Here is a 26,891-nt window from a genome sequence, read left to right as displayed (position 1 = left end):
ACTGTAACAGATTATCTAAGTTTGAATAGCTGAGTTAAGCATTTTTAAGAATTTATTCCCCAGAAGTTTAGTACCGACATTAACCGACTTAGAAAAACTACTGAATGACGTCAGTTCAATTAAGAAAGAGACACTTGTGGCTGCCTTAAACTTGGAAGATTAGGCTGGTTGCGTCACCTACACAAAATGTGCGAAGAACGTGTCCTTTGAAAGTTCTGAAATACTGCTGGACCTGCAAGTGGTAGAAGCCTTCTAGTGAGGGTGCAGGAGTTTGAGAAGGATTTGCTGGAAATCTTTGGTGCTGGACAGTGAAAAGACAAAGTTGATTGGAGGATCTGCTTAAAGAGGTCAATGGCCTGCAAGGGCTTTAAAGTCAAAGGAAGAAAAAGAACCATTCTTTCAAGACGTTCTTTAGAAAATTAATTCAGAGGATTCTAGAAAGATCAAAATTTAAGCACTCGAGTTTGGACCTTCAAGTGCCAATCAAAACCTATAACATTTTATTCACTAATTAACCTCAGATTTTCCTCAATAATCGTAACGATTAGATATGTGCCAGATTGTTTTAAACCATCTCGTAAATACTCGTACTTTAAAAAAATGTTTTTCAACTTCTTACCCCCCAAAAAGTATAAATCTTGTTAGTCAACCAAATATCAATCAGAAGTGACTCTCACTAGCAGAAAAAGTCAGGCACAAAAGATCTCTTCTCTTGTACTTATATCAACTAGAGGCGAGTGTTGGTCTAGTGGTCAAGAGCGTCGCCTTATGTGTAGAAGATCACTAGTTCAAATCCCGCGTATAGCTACTTTTTATTTGTTATAAAAAAATTGTTTGCAGTCAAGTATGAGCTTCCGCCTTCGTCCACGACACCTAATTGGTAGTTTGTCATTAAGCCCCTGAAAAAATAGACGATTACTTTACTTATGTCAACTTTCTGATTGGATAGTCACTAAAAAGTACTCTCTTCTCAAAAACATAAGCAAATGAAAAATATAAAAAAGCAAAAAACAAAACAAAATAAATACGCAATAAAAATAATAAAAAATTGGAAAAAATAATAACTATTCACCAGTTTGACTAACATCAATTATATCCTTGATAATTTGATATTTTCTAATTAATTATTAATACGATTTTTTAAAATATATAATATATCTAAATTCACACAAATTAAATTAAAAGATAAAGTAATAAAATGGCATACTTAAAAATTTTAAACCCAAAAAATTGGAAATATAGGTTCAGTATTATAAAACGCCGTTATATCTTTTAGTAGTGTATAAAAAGCCCACTCGAAGACCAATTTCTGATTTTAAAATTGGGCAAAATTCTGGATCAGAACTTTGATCACCTCAGTTTTTTGTTTTCTTTTTATGATTTTAATCGATATAAAAGGTTGATTTGAGTTTAATACTGAGCACAATGTACCTGTCCCTTGAACCTGAGCATTTTCTTAGGAGTGGAACCCAAACAAAGTAGAGTAACATCTTTAAATTTTTAGATTCAGCTCGGTTTTAAATCGTAAAAATATTTTCATAAGCTGATAAGCATAATAAAATGAGTACCTAATATTATGCTTCAGTAAACATGGTAAACAAAACCAAAGTAGAGTTGAAGGTAAAAAAAACAAACGCATAGATCAACCCTGCAACCTAATAGTTAATTCTTTTTAATTTAATTTTTTATGCCCATTTAAAATTACGCTGATTGATAAAAAATAATTATTGCTATTTATAATTTTGTTAACCTTTTAATTGATTTTATTATTCATTTTAATTTTTAAATTATCCTGATTGGAAATAAACCATTATTGCTGTTGCGTAGTTTTATTTAGGAACATTCAAAATTTGTAACAAAAACCGCAGAAAAAAAATTATTACATTCTCAGAATATGCAACTTGCATTTTTTTTCACTCCCTATTTATTTTATTTTTTTAACAAAAACTATAAAACGAATTTCACTGTCAAAACTTCTTAGTAAATATTTTGAGAAATACAAATGCTTTAAATTTGAAATATAATATTCTTTATTTTGTCTACTAAAAATATTTTAAACAGTTAACCGAAATCTCAACAATTAAATTTAACTTCAATTTTAAATTTATTTAAATTTCCAGGGTGTCGCAGATTTATTTTAATAGATTTCAATTTTAAAAATTAAATCTTTTAATTATGCTGTATTTTTTTTGTTTTCTAAATAAGCTTGTGCTGACTACAATATATTTTCTAAGTGGAAAATGTCAGAACGATGAAATTTAAAAAAAAAATGTTTAGTAATAATGAGTATATATTTGCTGCGATGTTTAATAATAAAGCTACGAGAATAAAAATAGATAATGAAAATTAGAAAACAAAAAATAATTAAAATTTTTGAAGCATAAATGCAGTGAAATAATAAAATTTGTTTTCTTTCCTGCAACCGTTTGATAAAGGAATTATTGATTAAAAAATTATGTATCAAGTTTCACTACACAAAATGTGACATTATTATTCAACTAAAAAAAAAAAGTTTAAGATTTTGAAATAGAGTTTGTCAATGGTAAGTCCCGCTGACAGCCTCTGAGTCAGAAAAAAAGTGATTTTTAGATCATTTTCGGGCGTTTACGAGGGTCGTTTGAAAAGTCCGTGCAAAGTCAGAGAGATAGCACTACTGGCGCGTATCGAGGTTATGTTTAGTTAGTAGCATCTCTTGGAAGAACACACACCAAGTTTCAGCCAGATCGGTCTATTTCTTTGTGTTTGGCATTCGTTTGAATCGAGGAAGTCGAGTGATTTTCAAAAAATGGACGAAAAAGAATTTCGTGTGTAAACACTACTTTATGAAAGGCAAAACGCCTCAGGAGACTAAAGAAAAGCTTGATAAACATTATGGTGACTCTGCACCTTCGATTAGAACAGTTTATAAGTGGTTTCAAAATTTTCGGAGTGGCCATATGGGTGACGCTGAACGTTCTGGACGCCCTGTTGAGGTTACTACTCCAGAAATCATTGATAAAATCCATGATATGGTGATGGATGACAGAAGAGTGAAGGTGCGTGAGATTGCTAGTGCTGTGGGCATCTCGAATGAACGGGTACAAAAATATTTTGCATCAACATTTGGACATGACAAAGCTACCCGCAAGATGGGTGCCGCGATTGCTCACGCTTGACCAAAAACGAAATCGTGTGAAGTGTTGCAAGGACGGTTTACAGCTGTTCCAGAAGAATCCGCAGGACTTTAAGCGTCGTTTCGTCACTGTGGATGAAACATGGATACATCACTACACTCCTGAGACCAAAGAACAATCTAAACAATCGGTTACCAAGGGGGAATCTGCGCCAAAAAAGGCGTAGACCGTTCCTTCGGCCGGAATTATTATGGCGACTGTCTTTTGGGATTCGCAAGGAATAATCCTCATCGACTATCTGGAAAAGGGTAAAACTATTACAGGTGCATATTATTCATCGTTATTGGACCGTTTGAAAACCGAGCTGCAAGAAAAACGCCCACGATTGGCCCACAAAAAAAGTCCTTTTCCATCACGACAACGCACCAGCTCACACCTCAGCAGTTGTGGTCGCAAAATTAATGAAAATAGGGTTCCAACTCGTTTCACATCCCCCCTATTCTCCAGACTTGGCTCCCTCGGACTACTATTTGTTCCCCAATATGAAGAAATGGCTGGCGGGAAAAAGATTTTATTCAAACGAGGAGGTGATTGCAGAAACGAATGGCTATTTTTCAGACATGGACAAATCCTATTATTCGGAAGGGAACAACAAACTAGAGCAGCGTTGTACGAAGATTATAAGCCTAAAAGGAGACTATGTTGAAAAATAAAAAAGGTTTGCCCCAAAAAATTAAGTAGTTTTTATTTTTGCACGGACTTTTCAAACGACCCTCGTAAATGTGTGCTTAAATGAGTAGCATAGCTGGAAAATCGCTTGAAGCGGGGAATATAAACCATCTAAATGGCATCTAGCAGGCTTCAAAAGGTAACATCAGGGAATCGGACAATAAATTTGTGCAAAACAAAAGATGCCTCCTTTTTTCCTCACTTTTACTAAAATGGGGAAAAAATCATTTTTAACAAATTTCTCTGGGTTGGTTTTAACATGAAAAATTGGAGACTAAAGAAGGTGCGCAAATCGGCCGTTGTGAAAACCCTGATCATGCCCCAAAAAAAAAACTGAGACAGATTCTGGTCCCAATGAGCTAGAGAGGGCTCATTGGGACCAGCATCTGTCTCACGCTAAATTAAAAATTTGAAGAAGGAGAATGTCGCACATGTGTAAATCCAAATTTTTACTTACTCCCACCCGGTTTGCATTTTGTGCTGGTTTTTCGAATTTGAGGTTTAAAAAAAAAAAAAAAAACAAGCACAAATAGGGGTGGATCTCTCATCTCAGTGTTTGAACTAAACGTTCAAGTAATGAATTCAAATAATAATAATCACATGAAAGGCATACCAAAATTCGTGTAATCCAAATTGATCAACTTCAAGTAGATTACTGAATATAATTTTCTATTTTTGAGAATTTTCTCAAAAGTAGTTCTACGGGATTTCCTTCAAATGAGCTAACAATTCTAAATGTGTTGACTATAATGTTAATTTTGCTCCTTATCAGCCAATTGAGCAATGAAATGGTTGATTTTTGACAAAATTGAGGAAATCAGTTAAAAAGATTTATTTATTTTTCACTAAAAAGTTAAAGAAGACTGATTTAAATCGCTTTAAGCAAAAATAACTGGAATTTCTTTGTTATTAAAAAAAAAAAAGGGAACAAACCGAAATTAAGTAAGTAGCTGATGTATTGATAAAATCTGATATCACGGAAAATAACTGATTGGAAACAGAAAAGTAATCGATTTAATTAAAAATTAAATTAACGTTTTAAATTGCAGACAGAGATAAGAAGGCTGACAAAATTTTGTATCGCGAATAGCAAATTATTCACACCATTTGAATTAACTCACTGGGGCAAAAAAACCAAGGACACAATTTTGGCAACTTTCCACAATTTGGAGAACATTATTTTTTTGAGACGTCACCTTTCCTTAGAAAATACCATAAATAAAGAAAACCAAGATAAAAATGAAGCCAACTACGATTTAGTACAAAAAAATTCAAATTTATAAATAAATTTGAAAGTTGGAACTTCAAAAAATTGTAGTAAGTGTAAGTCGCGAGTCTGTTTTCTCGATTTTTTTAAGTGAATAAAATTAATTTGGTTGCAGGAAAAAAAGAGGAATATTTAATAAGTGAATATATTAATTGTAAATAAGTTACTTTTACGCCATGAAAATAATAATAATAAATAAAAAAAGAACATTAAATTGGCTAATGAATTATTTAATGCAGTGATTTTTTAGAGAGCCTGTATTGATACCGTGTAAGTGATATATATATATTTTTTGAAATTCAACACTAGTGTGGTCATTATTTTTAATAGTAAAAAACGTAAAATAAAAATATCTGCGAAATCCTGAATGTCAAAAGTATATAAAACATTGAATGAAGTTCTCTTCACATCCAAATAATAAAAGTAATAATGCAAAGTTTATAAATAAATAATCATTAATATTTTTATTTAAAAAAAAAGAAATAAGAGTAAAATATTTGACTCACCTTCAGTCCTTTAGCTCGGTTGATAGCTCTGAGTGGCCTTAAAACTCTTAGCACTCTTAGAATTTTTACTACAGATATAGCTCCAGAGCTGTAAACAAAAAACAAATGTAGTTTGAACAATGGTAAGACTTTATCTCATATTTAACTATCACTAAGGGTGCGTTCCACTAAGCGACCACAACGATCAAAACATACCTTTAGGCGTTCCACTTGGCGACCGCGGTCGTTGTGGTCGTGGCTCACGCGAAGCCCACAACACCCCATCTATAGAGCTGGGTCGAAGTGGGCGTTCAGAAATATGGCGCAATTTTTAAAACAAAATATGGCGGCCGAAAAAATTATCTCATGTAAATGAAAGTATTATTTCATGTAAATAATTGAATGTGTTTCTCGAAAGTCTACAAAAAACTATAAAATGAAAAATTACTTATCTCTTTACATACTAAATCACTGAATAACACAAAATCATTTACCTGAAATAACTTTTAAATTCTTCATCTGAATAAAGATCAATTACTCTGATAGCTAATAACACGTGGCCTAAGTTTTCGCTTTTTATCATTGCGATTTTGTAAAATTGCATTCCACTCTTCATCGGAACTAGATAAAGAACTTTCTAAAGCATTATTAATAAATATCCAACTGTTGCCACAAAAGACGTTTTAATTTTATTTAAACGTAAATTTTATAAATTCTCCACGAAAATGTAATATAAAAATTGAATTATATACATATATATTTTAAATATAAGTCAACTTTACCAATAATTAATAAAGTTTATTATAACTGCTTATAAACGGGGTTAAAATTAAAAAACAACCTCTTCAAGCTTCTAACTTATTTTCGAGGCCGCTATTTGTAATGTTTACATGAACGGTTAAAACGCCCACAGTCCATTCCACTTGGGTTTTCGATCGCAACGCTCGCCAGCAAGTGGAACGGCCAAAACCGCGGTCGTGAGCGTGGTCGTTGTGGTCGCTTAGTGGAACGCACCCTAAGGCGCCACGGTAGCCGAGCGGTTAAAGGCGAGACCTGTGAAGCTAATATGTGTTGTGGTACTGGGTTCGATTCCCGGTCTTAGAGGCCTTGGATTTTATTTAAAGGTTAATAAAAGAAATTTATAGTAAAGTATGTTTGCTAGTCGCCTCCGTCCACGTCACCTAATTGGTAGTTGGTCGTTAAAGCCTGCCTTAAAAAAACAGGCAATTACTACTACTTACTACCATCACTAGTTACTAATTTCTGGTTGAGGGGCGAGTGTTGGTCTAATGTAGTTTACAAAAATTTTTATTTTATTTTATTTACAAAAAAGGTAAATCATTTTTTAAACTACATTATGGTACACAGATTCAGTTTAATACAATTATTGTAATCACATTGTAAACTATGTTCCACAGCCCTGAACATGACCTAGTTCTTAGGTAGAAAGCTTGGCACAACAAATAAATATCAGTCACCAATCAATCAATATTGAAATTCACTAATGATTATAATTTCAGTGATGTGGTGACTTCAGTGAAGGTATTTCGAGTTTCGTGAAGCCGTAATGAATGAAAACCGCCGAGTAATAGAATGACAATGACGCCTTTAAAACCAAAAAAAAAAGTCCTTTAATGCGGCGCTTTAAACGAAAAGATGACTTCCTTAGTAAAGGAAAGCCTCCAGTTATTGTCCTTAAATCCAGAAAAGTTTTTTAACAAAATTCTGGTTATGTCGGAGTTATTAAAATTCACTAATTTTCTTCTAACTTAAAACGGTGAAGATCAATTTGTCACCAGCATGAATTCGATACCTCAAGTCTGGGAATTCCATTGGCTTTATAATGTAAGTCCCAAGGTAGTTAGAAGTGAGTGCGGCAGTGTAGAATTACTCTGCAGGAAACTGAAGACTTAGTGCGAATCCATTCACTCCAATTCATCGGCGTTTTCAGGTCGTAGTTGACCGAGTGACAAAGGAAAATGGTTATGTTTCTTCTCATTAAAGGTTGTAACCACAAATATTTTATGTCTTTATTTTCACTTTTGGTGAAAATACAATTTAAAAAAAAAAATTGAAATTGAAAATTTTGAATAATCGTGCTAACGCTAATAGTCCAAATTTAACATAAAATACTTTAGTTAAAATATAATATAACTGTAGATGGCTATAAGCCATGCATTTCCTTTTTTTGTTTATTTTTTCATTTAATTATAAATAAAGGTTTATTGATTGAATATAATATAACTTGAAACATTTACCTAAAGAAAACTGATACCAGAGATACGCAGACAACCAGCAGATCCAATAAATTGAAGGCCGATCTGCAGAATGCTCCATCGTGCAACACGAAACCATAGGATATCATCTTGAGGCATATTTCCACAGTGAAGACAGACGTAAAGAAGTAGTCAAAATATATAAGAACCTGGAAAAATATTAAAATAATCTTAGATACGAGGGTCGTTTGATAAGTCCGTGCAAAGTCAGAGAGATAGCACTACTGGCGCGTATCGAGGTTATGTTTAGTTAGTAGCATTCTTGGAAGAACACACACCAAGTTTCAGCCAGATCGGTTTATTTCTTTGTGTTTGGCATTCGTTTGAATCGAGGAAGTCGAGTGATTTTCAAAAAATGGACGAAAAAGAATTTCGTGTGTTGATTAAACACTACTTTATGAAAGGCAAAACGCCTCAGTAGACTAAAGAGAAGCTTGATAAACATTATGGTGACTCTGCACCTTCGATTAGAACAGTTTATAAGTGGTTTCAAAATTTTCGGAGTGGCCATATGGGTGACGCTGAACGTTCTGGACGCCCTGTTGAGGTTACTACTCCAGAAATCATTGATAAAATCCATGATATGGTGATGGATGACAGAAGAGTGAAAGTGCGTGAGATTGCTAGTGCTGTGGGCATCTCGAATGAACGGGTACATAATATTTTGCATCAACATTTGGACATGACAAAGCTATCCGCAAGATGGGTGCCGCGATTGCTCACCCTTGACTAAAAACGAAATCGTGCGAAGTGTTGCAAGGACGGTTTGCAGCTGTTCCAGAAGAATCCGCAGGACTTTAAGCGTCGTTTCGTCACTGTGGATGAAACATGGATACATCACTACACTCCTGAGACCAAAGAACAATCTAAACAATGGGTTACCAAGGGGGAATCTGCGCTTATAATAATATGTGAGTTAATAATTTATTTAATATTACCGAAGAAAAGTTATCGCATGAATATATATATTTAATTTAAAGCGCGTCAACATCCGAGGTAATTGGTGCCCGGAGCTTTTTTCAGTGCACTGCCGGCCTCCGGACAGTATTCTCTCGTTACAGACAGCACTGTCCATAACCGGACAGTGAGCTACAAGAGGCTCCTAGAAAGAGAAAATCTAAGGGCCAGCAGCTGGATTCGAACCCGGGATTACCGCGTGGGAATCCAATATACTAACTGCACAGCTAATCCCTGTTGTAAGATAATTATTTAATAATTTAGTAATGTTTAACAAATCGATACTTTTCAAATAGTTATTGTTTTAAAAGCATTTTGCTAAATTTTACTACATAATTAAAATTAAATGAATTAAATATACTGTCATTATAAGTTGCACCAGTTAAGATTGTACTACAACCTAAAATATATCTTTAGTACCATCTGATTTTTTGGTAATACAGCATGGTGCCAGGTCATTTGCCTTGTTACACGCCCGTGATTGGCCAAAATCATAAAAGTGATGCAATGTGATTGGTGATTGAGTTTATGAAGTTAATGTTCAATAATTTACAAAATTATTTTTTATAAGGTTTTTAGGGGCCACAAAAAATCTAATTTGGAGGCCATTTTATTTATTGCAGTTAATAATTCTTTTCATTAAGAAGTGACAGGCCCATCGCTTAGAAGGGATGTAAGGGCCCGTTACTGTAAACTATGCCCCATTCAAAAAGGTACCAAACTTATGACTAAAAGTAAAATTCTCTCTTCATTGCACAGATTAAATCCGCCAGACGGAAACAGTAGAAACAAATTATTAAACTCTAAACCGACATAATGGGTCAGATGACAAATATTGTTACTCTTTTTTTTGGTCCAATTATAGGCGTAAGAATGTGAATTTCATGGAACAGCCACAGATTCGTACCTTTATAATAAAATCCATCCAATCCAAAATCCAACTTACCCTAGTCAATTCGCTCTCTTCTACATTTTCAATTAGACTATTCTCAATGGTCTTAAAATTACCGTGGTCTCTGACATACAAAGCCAAGCCTACCCGACTAACCTTTCATTCAATTCCATTAATCCAAGCCTTCTTTACCATAACTGTCCCTACTAACCCTCACTGGAGCGTAGGTGACCCCATGACTAACTGCTAAATTGAAAAGCCAGGGCGAATTATGATGCTTTCTCTGTGTAGATGTCTTCAGCCAACTTTTGTACTACTCTATTGTCTAAAAATCTTCTTCTTACATTTATATAGGAATCCATCAATTATTAAGAATCCCTAAAATTCTTTATAGCAATCAACGAATATATATTTTATACATATATCAAAGTGCTGTTCACTGAAATGTTGGAAAATTGACAAAAGTTGGTGATAACTTTTGCGTTTGTCCCACTACAATAAGGATTGTACATGGCTATGTGAAGACAGAGAGAAGCAGTAGAAGACTTGGGTCTTGGGACGTGAGGAAGTAACAAATATTTTTAAGAATGTCTTGAAGAAACTGAAGATAACGTATTTTATAACGTAGCGGATTCCCAACTATCTTTATACTAAAAATTATACCATTAATACCTTATTTCTTGGTGATTCAGCCTTGAGTGGATCTTCAGCAGCCAACAGAGCTGAGGACACCATAATACACACTAAGATCACATTGCTAAAATGGCTGTGGTTGCATAACCAATGACAGAATACGCGAATCCTACAGAAAACAAAAAAGAGAACATAAATTAAACTAAAAAAAAAAATTAAACTCATGTTTGCATTCAAAAGTTATGCTACCTTATCAGAAGGAAATAGATTAATAAAATTCTTCTTTGTGATAAGTAACATTTCAAATAAGCTTTATAATTAACCTTGCCGAGATAGCCTGCTTTCATATATTGCTTTTATCGACTAGTTCCCAAGCATTTTAGGCATTTGTTTTGATAAAATAAACGATGCCTTGTATAAACAGTGTAATATCATAAGATTTAGGCATACAAAAAAAGCAATTTATTAAAGTTGCCTAGTCAATAATCAGACACATTGGTTCAACTATATCCATTATGAAGACCAATGCCTAAAACCGGCCACGATGGCCCATTAAATTGATGAAAAAGAAGGCTTTCCTGGAAGACTTTTTTCAAAATTATTTGATCTTTTAAAATCGTATTTTCTAAATATATTATTTTTTAAAGAAAAATTACGTAGATTATAAAATTTAATTTGAAGTATTTTAGAAAAACATACAACATATACTAGTAACAAATAAACATACAGGGCATTCATTATTGAAACATAGATAGATTTCCCTCGAAAATCACGATTAATTATCAAATAAATTCAGAAATTTAGAAACAGAAATGTTGTAATTGTGATCAAAATTTTAGATAGTCTATTTTAGTTACTAAAAAATTGGTTTTGATAGGAAATTAATTTATTATTTAGAATGAATATGTGTAATTTAAAGGCGCCACGATAGCCGAGCGGTTAAAGACGTGACTTGTAAAGCTAATATGAATTGTTGATAATAGGTTCGATTCCCGGTTTACTCCTTACGTTTTTATTTAATGTTTAATATGAAAACCTTGATTGTTTAATTTGAGAATTTCGTTTAATGTTTTAAAATAGAACAGCTCAATGTTCTACAATAATTATTTGTAAAGTTACGTTTATTTTATTTTTCAACAAATAAAAGATATCGCCATTCTGATCAAAGAAACCTCTGCATTAAAGATTTTCATTGGATTTTCTAAATTCGTATCAAGGGATATCTAACTAAGTATGGAATCAATTTAGAAATATATATTCCCAATTAATTAAAAAAGAACAAATATTAAATAAAATATTTAAAGAAAATTATTACTACTCTACGATTCAACAGATAAAATGCAGCACTCGGCATATCGTTGTCATAAATTTTTGATAACTTACTACTTTTCACGCTTAAAATTAGCAAATTTAAATAAATTAAAGCATCTATTACTACATTCCACATTCAATATTAAATTTCATTTCTTTTTTATTCTATTCTTTACTTTTTTTTAGTAAAAAAAATATACAAATCTGATAAAATAAAATAAAAAAAATTAAAAATATAAAATTAAACAAATTTATGACATACGCGCAAAAATTATACTTACTCAATTTTAAATTAAAATTTCACAGAATTTATTGTTTAAATAAAACATGTGAAAATATTCCAATTGGTGACCAAACTCAATAAGCCAGACGCTCAAATTTGTTGTACAGCCAGTGCAACTCTAAATATTTCACAAAATACTTAAATGTCTTTAGTTAAACTTTTTATTTTATTTTTTTAACGAAATATATTTTTGCCGAGGCAGATTGTATCGTGGCGTAGCGTGGTTATTTTAACTGGATAGTGTGTGGCCAGTAGTGTATTAAAACTGTTCGGTAGGACAGTTGTAAAAGGGGTGATCGTCAAAAAATGCACGAAAAAGCGTAACGTTGAAAAACACCCAACTTTGACAATTTTTTTCTCTTTTTCTATAAAAGATAAAATTCCCAAATTTTCTTTATAATATAGGGCAAACCCTCCTTTATAACTGTAATTTTTTTTTTTTTTTTTTTTTTGCAACAACCCAGATCTAATAGGCTTCGAGAAAAAAGTTGCCGAAAATGAGCAAAAACGACTTTTTCAAAAAATGTTCTTGTTGTTGTTGTTGTTCTTCTTCTTCTTCTTCTTCTTCTCCTTCTTCTTCTTCTTCTTCTTCCTCTTGTTACCTTTTTTGTAAACAACGTAGCGCCTAAACGCGCGAACCGATTTTCATGAACCTTAACAAAAACTTACAGTTTAAAAAGTTAAGTATAAGGGTTGATTAAACGCCAAAAGGTACACAAATCAGCAAGTACCCAACATTTCATTAATACTTCATTGATATTATTTTAGTAATTTTACTGCATTAACTTTTCCTTCACATTTTTTAGAATTTATTAGATGTCACAGACCCTTATGCTGGCCATTTTCGTCTACAAAATATTTACTCAAGTAACACACCATTTAACTTAGATTGACTGTAATATCTATTTATCTATAATAATCAAACTATTAATCACAGGTGAAAAAGAAAACGTTATAAAAAATATAAAAAAAATAAGAGGCTAAAAAATTCATAAACTTTTTTTACATCAATGATTTTATGCATTTATTTTTATTTTTAAATAAAAATCATTGGTTTAAGTTCATTCTTCGATTAAAGTAATTGTTATTTTATGTTGTAGTCAAACGTTTGTAATAATAAGTAATAAATAATCTGGCTTTATCGCAAATAATATAGTTTTCTTCAATTACATTCTCAATCTAGGTGTTCTTCCCACAATGTTATATATATGTAATATAAAATAAAGAAAATAAAGATATGCATATTTTTAGGACAGCTAATTATTCCAGTATTTTACCATAAGTAAAATTAGGGGGACTAAATTAAATTACAATTGAGAAATGAGTAAATATTGTTGAATAATCTACTTGTTATTAAATGTATGTTATTTGTGCTCACGAATATTTCGGTAAGACGAATTTAAGACTGAAATATTGTTTTGAATCCTCCGTGATTGAAATTTAAAAAGTGGCCGACTCTAACTTTGTTTTTTTCTACTTTAACATGCATGTATATGTGACTACTCAGAATAATTCATCACTCATTTTATCATAATTATAATAAAAAAATATTATGAATGAACTGGCCAGCATAAGGGTCTGTGACATCTAATAAATTCTAAAAAATGTGAAGGAAAAGTTAATGCAGTAAAATTACTAAAATAATATCAATGAAGTATTAATGAAATGTTGGGTACTTGCTGATTTGTGTACCTTTTGGCGTTTAATCAACCCTTATACTTAACTTTTTAAACTGTAAGTTTTTGTTAAGGAGATTTTTGTACCTTTTGGATAGATTTTCCTTTTTGTCTATTAGCAAAGTTACGTCTGCTTTACAGATTTTTTTAAAATTTGGAATAAGCTATTCTATCATTATAACCTGATAAGGTGTTAAATCGGAACCGTAACTACCACTGGAGAGATCTTTTTAAAGAATGGTTATAGTTGCGGTCCCCAAACCATCCTCAATAACCATTTTTTTGAGAAAGCGTTTTGAATAAAATAGGAAGGTATTTGTACGTAAATAACAAAATTAAACTGCGATTTCAGTACTTCCTTTTAAGAGGAGCAAGAAAAATAAACTGCGATTACAGTACTTCTCCCTAAAAGGCAAAGATTTTGAATCGAACGACAATTCATTGATGTAAATCGGTTCACTCATTGATAATTTTAACGATTGCAGTACTTCCTCTTAGTAGGTGTAAGAGCATGATGGCACTTCGCAGCCACGTAGAGGAGCTTTAACCACTTATTTGAGCTAAATTTTATCAAAATCGGACTAAGCTTTGTAGAAATATTGGTAATAATAGTTTTAGAAAGGGCCTTATTTGGGTGGGGCGAACTCCCCTCCTTATGAGGCATAGCGTAGAGACTTTTAAAGTACAAATCTGTACAAAATTTCGATTCGAATGACACTTCATTCATGAAAATCGGTTCACGTGTCGATAATTTGAAACGATTGCTATACTTCCCCTTAACAAGTGTAAGAGCAGATCGTCGCTTTATTGTTAGGTAGGGGAGCCCTAACCCTATCATCCTACCAAATTTTATCAAAATCGGGCCAAGATTTACAGAGTAATTAGTAATAATAATTTTGGAGGGGGCCTTACATAAAGGGGGCTAACTCCTCTCCCATTCGATGTACAGGGCCGAGACCCCCAAAAGGCACATCTACATAAAATTCCGAATCGAATGACACCTCATTCATGAAAATCGGTTCACGCGTTTAGGCGCTACGTTGTTTACAAAAAAGGTAACAACAAGAACAACAAGAACAAGAAGAAGAAAAACAAGAACAAGAACATTTTTTGAAAAAGCGGTTTTTGCTCATTTTCGGCAACTTTTTTCTCGAAACCTATTAGATCTGGGTGGTTGCAAAAAAATTACAGTTATGAAGGAGGGTTTGGAGTAAGATTTAAAGAAAATTTGGGAATTTTATCTTTTATAGAAAAAGAGAAAAAAATTGTCAAAGTTGGGTGTTTTTCAACGTTACGCTTTTTCGTGCAGTTTTTGATGGTCAACCCTTATACAACTGTCCTACCGGACAGTTTTAATGAGGTGTCATTCGATTCGGAATTTCATGTAGATGTGCCTTTTGGGGGTCTCGACGCTGTATATCGAATGGGAGAGGAGTTAGCCCCCTTTATGTAAGGCCCCCTCCAAAATTATTATTACTAATTACTCTGTAAATCTTGGCTCGATTTTGATATTTCCAACTCATGTAGTTAAAATTTCTAACAATTTTATTTATAAATTAAGTAATATTTTATTAGTATTTATTATTATTGTAATTATTACTATTTTTATATTTGATTTATTTATTTATTTACACTTTAAGGAGTACAATATGTTTCGATGCCAAAATAAAGGACTTGAGAGTATGGAAGTTGCCTCATAGTTCAAGGAATCTCAGTAAAATTTAAATTTTGTGGACAAATCAAAATAACTTTTTTTTAAATATTTCCAGGCAGAAATTCGTGGAAAACTATTTTGGAAAATGGCATGTAAATTTCCGTTGAAGATTTTATTAAAGAAATCTGTCTTAAAGAAATTGTACTTCTGTTTCGCCGCAAATATTTCCTTCTAACTTAAAGTGATATAGTGTTTGACTTCAATTAAAGTTACGTTCCTACACAATTAATTCAATAGAAAGTAATTTTCATTTTCCATCTGAGTGTAATTTTAAATTTAAACACGCAGTCAAAAAAGATTAAAAAATATAAAATAAAGATACACATTAATGCAGCAAAAAAAGGCAATGTTACCCAAGTCACAAATCGAACAAATTGTCTGACTGAAAAGATGTCCAGTAAAGTAAAAGTTAGTGAAGTTTTTCAATTCAAAATGACAGCTCAAAGCGCGTCTCGTCTTTCTAGCGATTTCTAAAGAAAGACTAAGTCTTCGTAAGCTCATGATTCCCAAATTGTTTCACAGGAATAGAGACTTAGCGTAAGAGACTGGAAAAAAATAACTTGGGAACTTGTTTGTTGTTTTTGAATGTTTGACTTTGTAGAGCAAGTAATTCAAATACAATACAAGAAGCATGTGTTAACTGAAATTAAAAAAATACAATATAAAGAATAATAAAAGCAATTTCGTGTTCTTTTCCAAAAAAATATTTCGGTAGGCCGAGACTTGGAACTAGTGAGAGCTACGTCCCTGGGCACATTTCTTAAAATTGAATTGTTGAAACTAATCTTTGTAAGCAGAAGAGTGGATTGATTATAAACTAATAACAGCGCGAAGAAGTGAATATACTGCCAAAGAAAAGATTATCAGCAGTGGCCAGTGAAAGTATTTCGTACAACTTCGTTTCGCTTCTGGAGCTTATAGAAAGGCCTTGGTTGGAGTGCTAATTTTTACTAACTGCAATAATCGTACCTCAAGCAGAATGGTGGGATATTTAATGTTTAAATTACCATCAAAGAGAGGATAGCATTGAAAAGATGAAAGTAATGCAGAAAATTCGAATTAAAAAATAATTGAAGTGTTGAAAAAGATTACAGACTTTTCCAAAATAAAGTACTACGAATAGCCACTGACCGTATTATGGTTTACTGGTAACCCACAAATACCCAGAGAACTGAACATTCAAGACATTCACTAAACTAACGGACAACTTCTTCCTCACTCTTCACACTCTGGCCACCTCTACAACCACCTTGGCGAGCCTACATCTTCAAGAAGACTGAAAACAAGACTGTATCAAGATCTATAAAGAACTGAACACCATTTTGAATGTATATCAATGAGTGTAAAGCTCTCAGGGAACTGGTCTATACTTAATTTGTAAATATAAATAATTTTGTAAAGAGTAAAAATGAATGAAGCTCGCTTGAAGGTGAATGTAAAGTCATTATAGTTCATTATGTATTTAATTAAAAAGATTCAAAAAGGATATTTTGGAGTGTTCATCATACGCTGAACAAGAAAAGATTATGACATTGGCAGGACCCTGTAATTTTTCCTGTAGAGTCCTTTTCCAAGACAGGTCGATGTTATTTGCAATATTTCAAAAAATAAGTGTTCCCTTTTTTTTGCACTAAATTGTAATTTGCTCAGATAGTTTTTACTAATTTCTGTTGTTTCCCTGCTTAAAAACCTTAAAAAATTATTGGAATTTCAAAGATTTTGATTGGATCTAAACTTCTAAAAATTTCTTTAACAATATTATATGCATATAGATGTATAACATGTTGAAAATGTTTCAAATGCATTTGCATTTTTTTTTTTTCCTAGTAAAAATTAATTTTAAGAGAAGTTCTTGGATAGGAGAGGAGTTACGCCTCTTAAGTGCTATTTCAGAATGATGAGCCTCTTGTATACGTGGCCTAGGTTTTTTTTTTTTTTCAGAGTTTCTTGAAAACCAAATCAGTGGTATCTTTAAATTTAGTAACTCACTAATTTTATGTACAGTCCTTTGGTTTTTTGGTTTAAAACTTTACGCGTTTAAATTGATTCCAAGCGTTTTTTTGGAAGAGGTACTGAGTTATACTATCATCTTAAGTTAATCGCTTATTAAAAAATATAAAGTTACACTATGATTTAAGACGCTTATTTCGTTTTACAATAGTTACGTTATGATCTAAGACGCTTATTTTGTTTTACAATAGTTACGCTATGGTCTAAGGCGCTTATTTCATTTTACAATATTTACGCTATGGTCTAAGGCGCTTATTTCCTTTTACAATAGTTACGTTATGATTTTATGCGCTTATTTCGTTTTACAATAATTACGCTATAGTCTAAGGCGCTTATTTCATTTTACAATAGTTACGCTATGGTCTAAGGCGCTTATTTCCTTTTACTATAGTTACGTTATGATTTTATGCGCTTATTTCGTTTTACAATAGTTACGTTATGATCTAAAGTACTTATTCCCTTTACAAAATACCGAACGCAATTAATATTTATCCAAAAATTCAGAATGAAGCAAATTTGTCACTTACAAATCCGAGAATTGCTGTAAGAAAGAATCGTGTGAGTCACACTTGTTTTTTTCTTTTTTAATGTTTTTCTTTTCTCTTAAAAAAAAAACTTATGTACTTGATGATGTCGGCAAACAATCACCTGTTGGTGCTGGAAAATATGAAGAAGGACGATGCGGGCGGTATGGGCTGTTGTTTGGTTGCCATATTGAATTCGGACATCCTTCTAGGCCTAGCGGTCACGCCTTCTTCTAACTCTTCTTCATCTACCATGCAAGAAACATTTAAGTACGGCCAAATCTACAATATAGTCCATTCTGTATATCCAAAACTAGCTACAGAAAGCTCTTTCTTTAAAATAAATAAATAAATAAATGTATTTTTAAATGTTTGTATTCTTCCTTTCCTTGAATCCATTCCTTACATGCACTAAGACTGTTTCCTTCTGATACTAATTTTTTATGTTATACCTAACATGTTATTATTTATATATATATATATATATATATAAAATCTGCCTCGAAAAATAAATGCAAAATGACTACATCTTACTCTAGCCTCCTTACATTCTAGTTCCTTCTCCAATTACTTTTAGATGCTTCCCGAGTCTTCAATACCATTGGGCAAAAACCCGTCAACATTCGTAATTTATTCTTCCTTTTCCAGAATGTTTGCATCAAACGTTTTTAATATCAACATGCCCAAAATAAATCAATAAGTCAATTTTAATGAAAGGTCAGACCGTTATGGGATTTTCGCCTAATGTGCTTCTTACCTTCCCCCTTCCTAAGTGCTACACATCCAAAAAAAAAAGACCTTAATTTCTATCGGATAGTAATTGTTTCTTTGAGTGTAAATTACTCATATTAACCTTAAATAACGTTCAGGCAAAGACAGTGGAGTCAAACAACAGTTTTACATTATATTTAATTTTAGCGCCTTTAATCACTCGGCTCTTATATAGCTAATTTCTTATCCTCTGCTTTAACTTTTGGAAATCTGCTATACTGACTGGCATGCATATACTCGGTGTAGTTTACATAGTTTAATAGTTCTTCAAAGTAGAGAGGAAACCTCGCTATCCAAAGACACTATGGGCTCATATCTAACAGCTGGTTCGGGACAGGATGAGTGAAAAAGAGGCTCTTGAATTAGCCAGCCTAATCACCTCCTAGATGTTACTTAAATCCTCATATAACCCGGCACCCAGACTATAAGAATATCTTTAATAAAAACACTTCGAGTCTCGTAGAAAATCTCAACTGCAGCCTAGAGATGAAATCCTAGAATGCAGCCTGACAAGCCCTAAACCTCATATGGCTCTCTCTCCTAGAAGCACTATGTGATACCCCCTATTGCAGATATAAGGACTCCAGACCTTTGGAACCATCCGTGAAACATCTAAAATAATTTTCAGATTACAAATCAAATGAATCCATCTTTAACTAATAGAAGGCAATTTTTAACCTGTAAGAATGGTCCAAGCTTTTGCTATTCTATCAGAAGGAAAATCAGGTTAACATCGTTAAAATCGTTAACTAATAGAAGGCCATTTTTTAACCTGTAAGAGTGGTCAAAACTATAAGCTTTTTCTATTCTATCAGAAGGAAAATCAGGCTATGCATTTTTTTAAATAAATTCTTGCGATGAATGGACGGAATACGCCACCTTCCTCGTCTAAAACCTTGCCTGACGATAGAAGTAGAACATTATATGGAACTCCTGAACTGGTACGTTCATTTATAGAAACGCAACGTTATCTCATTCCCAACCGTCTGCGATAACAGACATTTTTATGTTCATCACTTCATTATTCTAAAAGCTCACTTTTTTTTAAAAAAATAAAAAAATCCTTACCGAAAAATGTTCTTTGTCCCTAATGCGGAGATAGTTTTTCTCTGAATTTATATCTGAAGCTTTACGTCTAAATTTAAGTGCCAAACTATTTATGTATCTTATCTCACCATATTTTGCAGAAATGGTTTTTCGTAATTTTAAATTAAATTGTAAAAAGCTGATTTATTTAAGAGTATTGGAAATAAATTACAATATAAAATTGCCAGACATTGTGATACTAAAACCTCCACTTTGAACGCAATAAGTTGTAATCGTATAACCCCTAATAACTGCAATAGCTGAGTGAATCACAAAATTTTCTGAGTAAATCTATTACAAACCTTAGAAAAATAAAATATATAATTAAAAAACGAACAAGAATACATTTAAAAGTTATAATTTCGTTTATGTTTAAAGATAAGTGTTTGTAAGCAAGATTAAAAACAATAACTACAAAAAACACTAGCATAATTTAGATATAAACTACATTACACTTATGTCTACGGAAAGATAAATAAATAAAATAGTATGCTTCTACATTATGTAAAAAAAATTGCATAAACACAGACAAAATTTGGAGAATAACAGAAGGAAACAGTAAAGTAGTTGTCTAAGCTACACCTTTGTTTTGAAATGATACAGGGTAGCTAGACAAGTTTTGTTCCTCTCTTGGATACCCACCTGTTGTTTCTCGAAAAGACAAAGAAAGCCGACTGCCTTGGGAGAGGTTTTGCTTGGATCTTATCACTCGAGTCCGACATCCTTCGAGGGACAACAGAAGGCCGATGCTTCCTGACAGCTTGTAAATTGAGGAGGTACATTCAACTAATCACATGTGGGATCGTTTTTTTTTTTTGTCTTTTTAAATGTACGCACGCAATGTCTCAATACAAGGCTGTACAGTTAGGAAAGCGGGCATGGTGCTCTAATTTTATTAAATTTGTATTCCTCCTAGCCAAAATCATAATAGATTTATTTGTAACTTCAATTAATTCAGGCACCATGCCTAGCATTCCTGTGTCCACCTTAATAATATTATGCATGTAGCCTGGAAATTCAATCACTAGCGGAGATAAAAAGTCAACAAATCCCTCTAAAATAACCTATCAGTTCTAAATACAAACCTACCAACTTCATAAACTTAGGGAATGATAATAGTATTGTTAGAATTCTATAGATATATATTGCAACGAAGTTGACCTGAGGAGAGAAGAAAGGCCTAGATTGTTCTGGGAGTTTAGTGACCGAAGCCTATAACGGCCACCACGGTGTAAAAGCCAAGGGAGCGCCCCCAGTTGGGATGGGGGCAGTGTATGTTTCCCCAGTCAGTGAGTCAGTGAGTTTAGGCACTTCAAATATATGTATTTAGCCTAGCAAAAATGAGTTCGGCGTTTGAAATTAAATGAACAGGTGCTTTTTTGGAGGGCAATTTAGAAGGTGTTAAAATTCACTAGGGGTGCGTTCCACTAAGCGTTCACAACGATCACGCTCATGACCGCGGTTTTGCCCGTTCTACTTGCTTGCGAGTGTTACAATCGAAAACCCAAGTGGAATGGACTATCGGGCGTTTAAACCGTTCATGTAAACATTACAAATGGCGACCTCGAAAATAAGTCAGACGTTTGAAGAGGTTGTTTTTTAATATTAACCCCGTTTATAAGCAGTTATAATAAACTTTATTAATTATTGGTAAAGTTCACTTATATTAATTATATATACATATATAATTCAATTTTTATATTACATTTTAGTGGAGTATTTATAAAATTTACGTTTAAATAAAATTAAAATGTCTTTTGTGGCAACAGAAGGATATTTATTAATGCAACGTAATAATGCTTTAGATAGTTCTTCATCTAGTTCCGATGAAAAGTGGAATGCAATTTTACAAAATCGCAGTGGTGAAAAGCGAAAACTTAAGCCACGTATTATTAACTAACAAAGTGTAATTGGTCGTTATTCAGTGATTTAGTATGTTAAGGGATAAGTAATTTTTCATTTTACTATTTTTTTTAGACTTTCGAGAAACACATTCAATTATTTACATGAGATAATACTTTCATTTACATGAGATAATGTTTTCGGTCGCCATCTTTGCTTTTAGAAATTGCACCAAATTTCTGAACGCCCACTTCGACCCAGCTCTTAAGGTGGGGCGTTGTGAGCTTTGTGGAGCGAAAATAATGACGTCATTAGTGACGTTTTCGCCACGACCACAACGACCGCGGTCGTCTAGTGGAACGGCTAAAGGTACATTTTGATCGTTGTGAGCGCTTAGTGGAACGCACCCTAGAGGGAGCGAAACTGGCAAAGTTGAAGTCCATCTCAAGATCCTTAGTTAAGTATTCCAGCAAGATGTGGGTGACTACAAAAGAGGCAAGTGTTAAATGCTTGTAAAAGGAAGTTCACTAAAAAGGTAAAAGAGAGTAGCGGATTCAGGTGAAAGAATTGATTGGCAGTGAACTAGGATTACATACAATGGGTTGGATAATGAGCCATATGATTAAATGATTAGGGGTACTTAGAAAGAATACGTAGAATGTTTTAAGACCCAAGAAGATGCCACTTCATCCTAGAGTGGCTAGAAAAAGAAAAGCAAAATCGCCACTCTGATTTGAAGACCAACTTAAGAAGCGTGGAACTAAGAAGAAGCAAGGACTACAGATGGTACAGGAGGTTTCAGTGTGGACCTTTCAGAGCCTTGAAGGAAAACGTAGTGTGTAAATGTTGGAATGCAACTTAATATGGATTAAAGTTGCTAACAGTCAAAAATTAATGGAATTAATTGTTCTGGGTGGTTTAAAACTCAAATCGTTAATTTAATCATAGAGCAAGGCTTGAAATATATTACCTTTTTTATTTAACTGCTTTATTTTTATTTTGTTTATTTATTTATTTGTTTGGTAGCAATCGTGCAACTACTCGAAAAAATTCCATGTCAAAAAAAGTAAAATAAGAACAGTAAAAAAATATATGGCTTACATCATGCTACCATGCTAGTAGAATGACAAATCGAGTAAAACTGATGCCATTATTCTTTTAAAACTCTTTTTAATATGGATAGATTATTCTAACTTGGACTCAATAAAACTAATATATTATACATATTTACAGTTAGGGTTACTAGTTTAAGAATCAGTATATTTGTGCTCTGAAGATAAAACGGGCTAAGTTAATATAAATATGGCCAATAGCGTTCCGTTTTTGGAGTATGTGGGTAGTAAAGACCGGTAGATTACTTTCATCAACCCTTCACAATGTTAAAAGCAAATATACATATTGTAGAGAGCGCTAACAATGATGCCGTCTAGCTCCCCAGAGGAATCCGTGAATAGTGACTAGGGCACATCGATAGTTAATGGCTATCGATGTTGACCACCTCCCTTTTTGTGGTAAACAGGAGATAACCCAGCGGAGTTTTTACAATGTGCGTAATACTTAAAGGTTGCAACCTTCATTGGTAAATGTTATTTTATTGTTTGTACTTAGTTCAATTACTTCTTGCGTCTAGCTGTTGTTATTTTATATGATAAAAACCTAGTCGAATAAATATTTTGTATATTTCAATATGTGTTTTAAGTTCGTTACCCAGTTACCACTCAAAGTCTTAACAAAATAAAGTGAAAATAAAATATAACTTTTCTAAGCGAGAGGTATAGGAGCACCCTCGGATAGATTACTGCCAACGTTTTTGTGCCTGCAGGTAAAGATGGCACTGAAAAAGAACGGAGAAAGAGCCCCACAAACAAGACAGCTCCATCTTCTGGGACAAGCAAGAGCCTACTAGGGCATTTTTTTTTAATATAGTATATAATTACTTTTGATAAGTTTTAATTTAGTGTCATTGACTTCATTGGCTAGTAGTTTAGTTAATTCAAGTTAGAAAAGCTTAGCAATGAAGTAGATTTAAGACTTATTTAGGGCTTGCATCAGTTTAAACCAAAATGGATGAGCATGCTAGTGGGTTTCATCGGGCTTAGGGAAGAAGGCCTTTGAATAAGGTATAGGAAGAATTACTAGGTGTTGGAGAATGTAATATTTACTTTACAATCTTGCTGGAACCTAGGATTTTACTTAGAGAATTTGGCTAGAAGAGATGGTATTAAAAGTTCATTAGGCCTAGTGAAATAGTGACGGTAAATTACTCATTCAATTTATGTCAACTAAACAGAGCTGGTCGTTCTAATAAACGATTCAAAAACGGTTTCCTTAACAGAGATGAACTTTAATCAATACTTCGGAATTTTGTGTGTTATTTTCATAAACAGATAGCTGAAAGCAAAAATTAGGCAAAACACAGATGGGCTATTTAAAAATGGTTTAAAAGTTAGTAAGGGAGAAGTGCACAATCCCAAGGGCTACATAAATGCAGAAATAATGATAATGAAGATAATCAAGTGATATTGACACTAATTTAGTTATCATCCCCAGTGAGCTATAAGATGCTCCGAGAAAAGAAAAATCAAGGACAATTCCTCACTAGACTTTTCTTTACTTATAGCAATTTTCACGTTTACAAGGTATACAAACTAGAAAGAAGTGTGACCCCTCTATCACTTCGGTTTGGATTTTTTTTTGTTTTCAGAGAAAAACGGTGGTCAAGTGTGGATGTGATATTACATTAGTCATTTTAATTGTAGCGGTCGCACATGATGTGGCAACCAACAGAATTTATTAAACATTTCAATTAATAAAGTTATTATTTAGAACTTTAACGATAGATGTAAGAAAATATCATGGGACTATGTGATGCCCAACAAAATTTATTGCTGCAGAATGCTATGTATAGATTTAGCAATAATCTGACACTATTTTCGCCTTAACATTAAGTTTGGCGAGATATTCTGTAGCGAATTTTAGCTTTGATGTTCATATTTGATATTTTTCATATTGATTTTAGAAAAATAAGCTAGAACTGTTCAAAATCCTGCCATAATAGAAAAGTCCACAAGAGCCTTTATTTTGAATCCCACTAACTGATCTTTTGGAATCATCATAAGAACCACATAATAACTCCAAATTTTAAGAATTCCTTGGACCATCAAGAGATTAATCCATTAAAAATGATCTTAACATCGATTAACAGAGGCACAGATTTAGATTTATTGCTATAGTTGGAGTTCCTGCTACATGCATATATTAAAAGGCAGATAGTTTGACATAACTTATTACTATTATTTGTTTTTTCTTTTGTGAGTAGTCTTGAAAAAATTTATCCATTACATACCTTGAGGCTCAATGTTTTCGTCGTACCTATAGTCTTCCTCCTCTTCTTCATCTAACCGTACTTTGGTACACGAGCCATCGTCCTTTAATGATCTATTAGGAAAAAAGTATGTCATTAACGAATTCATTGCAGGTACAATGTTTTAGTCAATAAATATAATAAAGAAATGGTATTTTAGGAGCCAGAAGAAATGCAGTATTGAAGATAAAAGAAGATGGCCGGATATACAGCTGCAACGCCCTTTACGAGACGTAGGATATACCAGTTTTAACCAAGTATTTCCGGAGAAAGGTGTAGAAAAACAAGAGAGCATTGCCTTGGACCAGATTTGGGCAAAATGATGTGGTTAGTGGATGGACAAAGTCGTGGCTCATCTTAATAATATCAGTGAGATATAGGAAACCCAAAGAGGATTGTTCTGTTGCACCCTTCCAGGACGGAGGTAGGATCGATCTTAAATGTCCAATGTTTGCAAAAAAAAAATGGGGCACAGAGTTGTGAAGGAGAAAAAAAGGAATGAGACTAACGAGTAATTGTCGGGCAAAGAGCTCATTGAGGAATTGAAGAAATAGAAAACCAAGAAAGCAAGCTTGCTCTGGATAGCCCACATAGAACTACGGTAGATCTAAGCTGTACTCCTTAACAAAAACTTACAGTTTAAAATGTTAAGTATAAGGGTTGATTAAACGCCAAAAGGTACACAAATCAGCGAGTACCCAACATTTCATTAATACTTCATTAATAGTTAAGTAATTCTACTGCATTAATTTTCATTAATAAGTTATTTTTTAGAATTTATTAGATGTCACAGACCCTTATGCTGGCCATTTTCAACTATTTATTTATTTTTATTTTTAAATAAAAATCGTCGGTTTAAGTTCATTCTTTAATGTGCTCACGAATATTTCGGTAAGACGAATTCAAGCCTGAAATATTGTTTTAAATCCTCCGTGATTCAAATTTAAATAGTAGCAGACTCTAACTTAGTGTTTTTCTAATTTAACGTGCATGTATATGTGACATCTTCAGAATTAAAGGCACATTAAAGAGAAATAAGAAGAATAATTTGGAATAGAGTTAAAATAAAGTACCTGTTTAATAACGAAGATATAATATACATTTTATAACAATTATAACAAAAAATATTATGAATGAACTGGCCAGCATAAGGGTCTGTGACATCTAATAAATTCTAAAAAATGTGAAGGAAAAGTTAATGCAGTAAAATTACTAAAATAATATCAATGAAGTATTAATGAAATGTTGGGTACTTGCTGATTTGTGTACCTTTTGGCGTTTAATCAACCCTTATACTTAACATTTTAAACTGTAAGTTTTTGTTAAGGAGATTTTTGTAACTTTTGGATAGATTTTTCTTTTTGTCTATTTTGCAAAGTTATATATCTGCTTTACAGATTTTTTTAAAATTTGGGATAAGCAATTCTATCATTATAACCTGATAAGGTGTTAAATCGGAACCTAACTACCACTGGAGAGATCTCTTTAAATAATGATTATAGTTGCGGTCCCCAAACCATCCTCAATAACAATTTTTTTTGAGAAAGCGTTTTGAATAAAATAGGAAGGTATTTGTACTTAAGTAACAAAATAAAACTGCGATTTCAGTACTTCCTTTTAAGAGGAGCAAGAAAAACAGTACTTCTCCCTAAAACGCAAAGATTTTGAATCGAACGACAATTCATTGATGTAAATCGGTTCACTCATTGTTAATTTTAACGATTGTAGTACTTCCTCTTAGTAGGTGTAACAGCATGATGGCACTTCACAGCCACGTAGAGGAACTTTAATCACTTCTTCGTGCTAAATTTTATCAAAATCGGACTAAGCTTTGTAGAAATATTGGTAATAATAGTTTTAGAAAGGGCCTTATTTGGGTGGGGCAAACTCCCCTCCTTATGAGGCAAAGCTTTTAAGTGCAAATCTGTACAAAATTTCGATTCGAATGACCATTCATG

General features: G+C 32.8%; 1 protein-coding gene across 8 annotated transcripts in view; it reads right to left on the bottom strand.

Annotated features, from left to right (window-relative positions):
* Window positions 1–26,891, bottom strand: part of Ca-alpha1D (Ca[2+]-channel protein alpha[[1]] subunit D) — a 438,304-nt gene that overhangs the window by 80,978 nt on the left and 330,435 nt on the right. For 7 of the 8 annotated variants that reach the window (XR_012461446.1, XM_074138318.1, XM_074138321.1 and 4 more), the window contains 5 exons: window positions 24,916–25,007; window positions 17,995–18,118; window positions 10,392–10,521; window positions 7,853–8,019; window positions 5,616–5,703 (listed from right to left, as the gene is read on the bottom strand). Coding sequence is in view for 7 of the 8 variants with exons in the window: in XM_074138318.1 (XP_073994419.1) it covers window positions 5,616–5,703; window positions 7,853–8,019; window positions 10,392–10,521; window positions 17,995–18,118; window positions 24,916–25,007 (601 nt within the window). In the remaining variant the exon portion in view is untranslated. Of the gene's footprint in view, window positions 1–5,615; window positions 5,704–7,852; window positions 8,020–10,391; window positions 10,522–17,994; window positions 18,119–20,369; window positions 20,488–24,915; window positions 25,008–26,891 lie in introns of all 8 variants that reach the window. The other variant, XM_074138315.1, reaches the window with a different exon arrangement.

This window comes from Rhodnius prolixus, unplaced genomic scaffold (genome assembly GCF_049639745.1).
Source record: "Rhodnius prolixus isolate KJV_2025 unplaced genomic scaffold, Rpr scaffold_11, whole genome shotgun sequence".
NCBI lineage: Eukaryota > Metazoa > Arthropoda > Insecta > Hemiptera > Reduviidae > Rhodnius > Rhodnius prolixus.
Note: the sequence above shows the minus strand (reverse complement) of the source record. Positions and strands in the feature narration are given on the sequence as shown.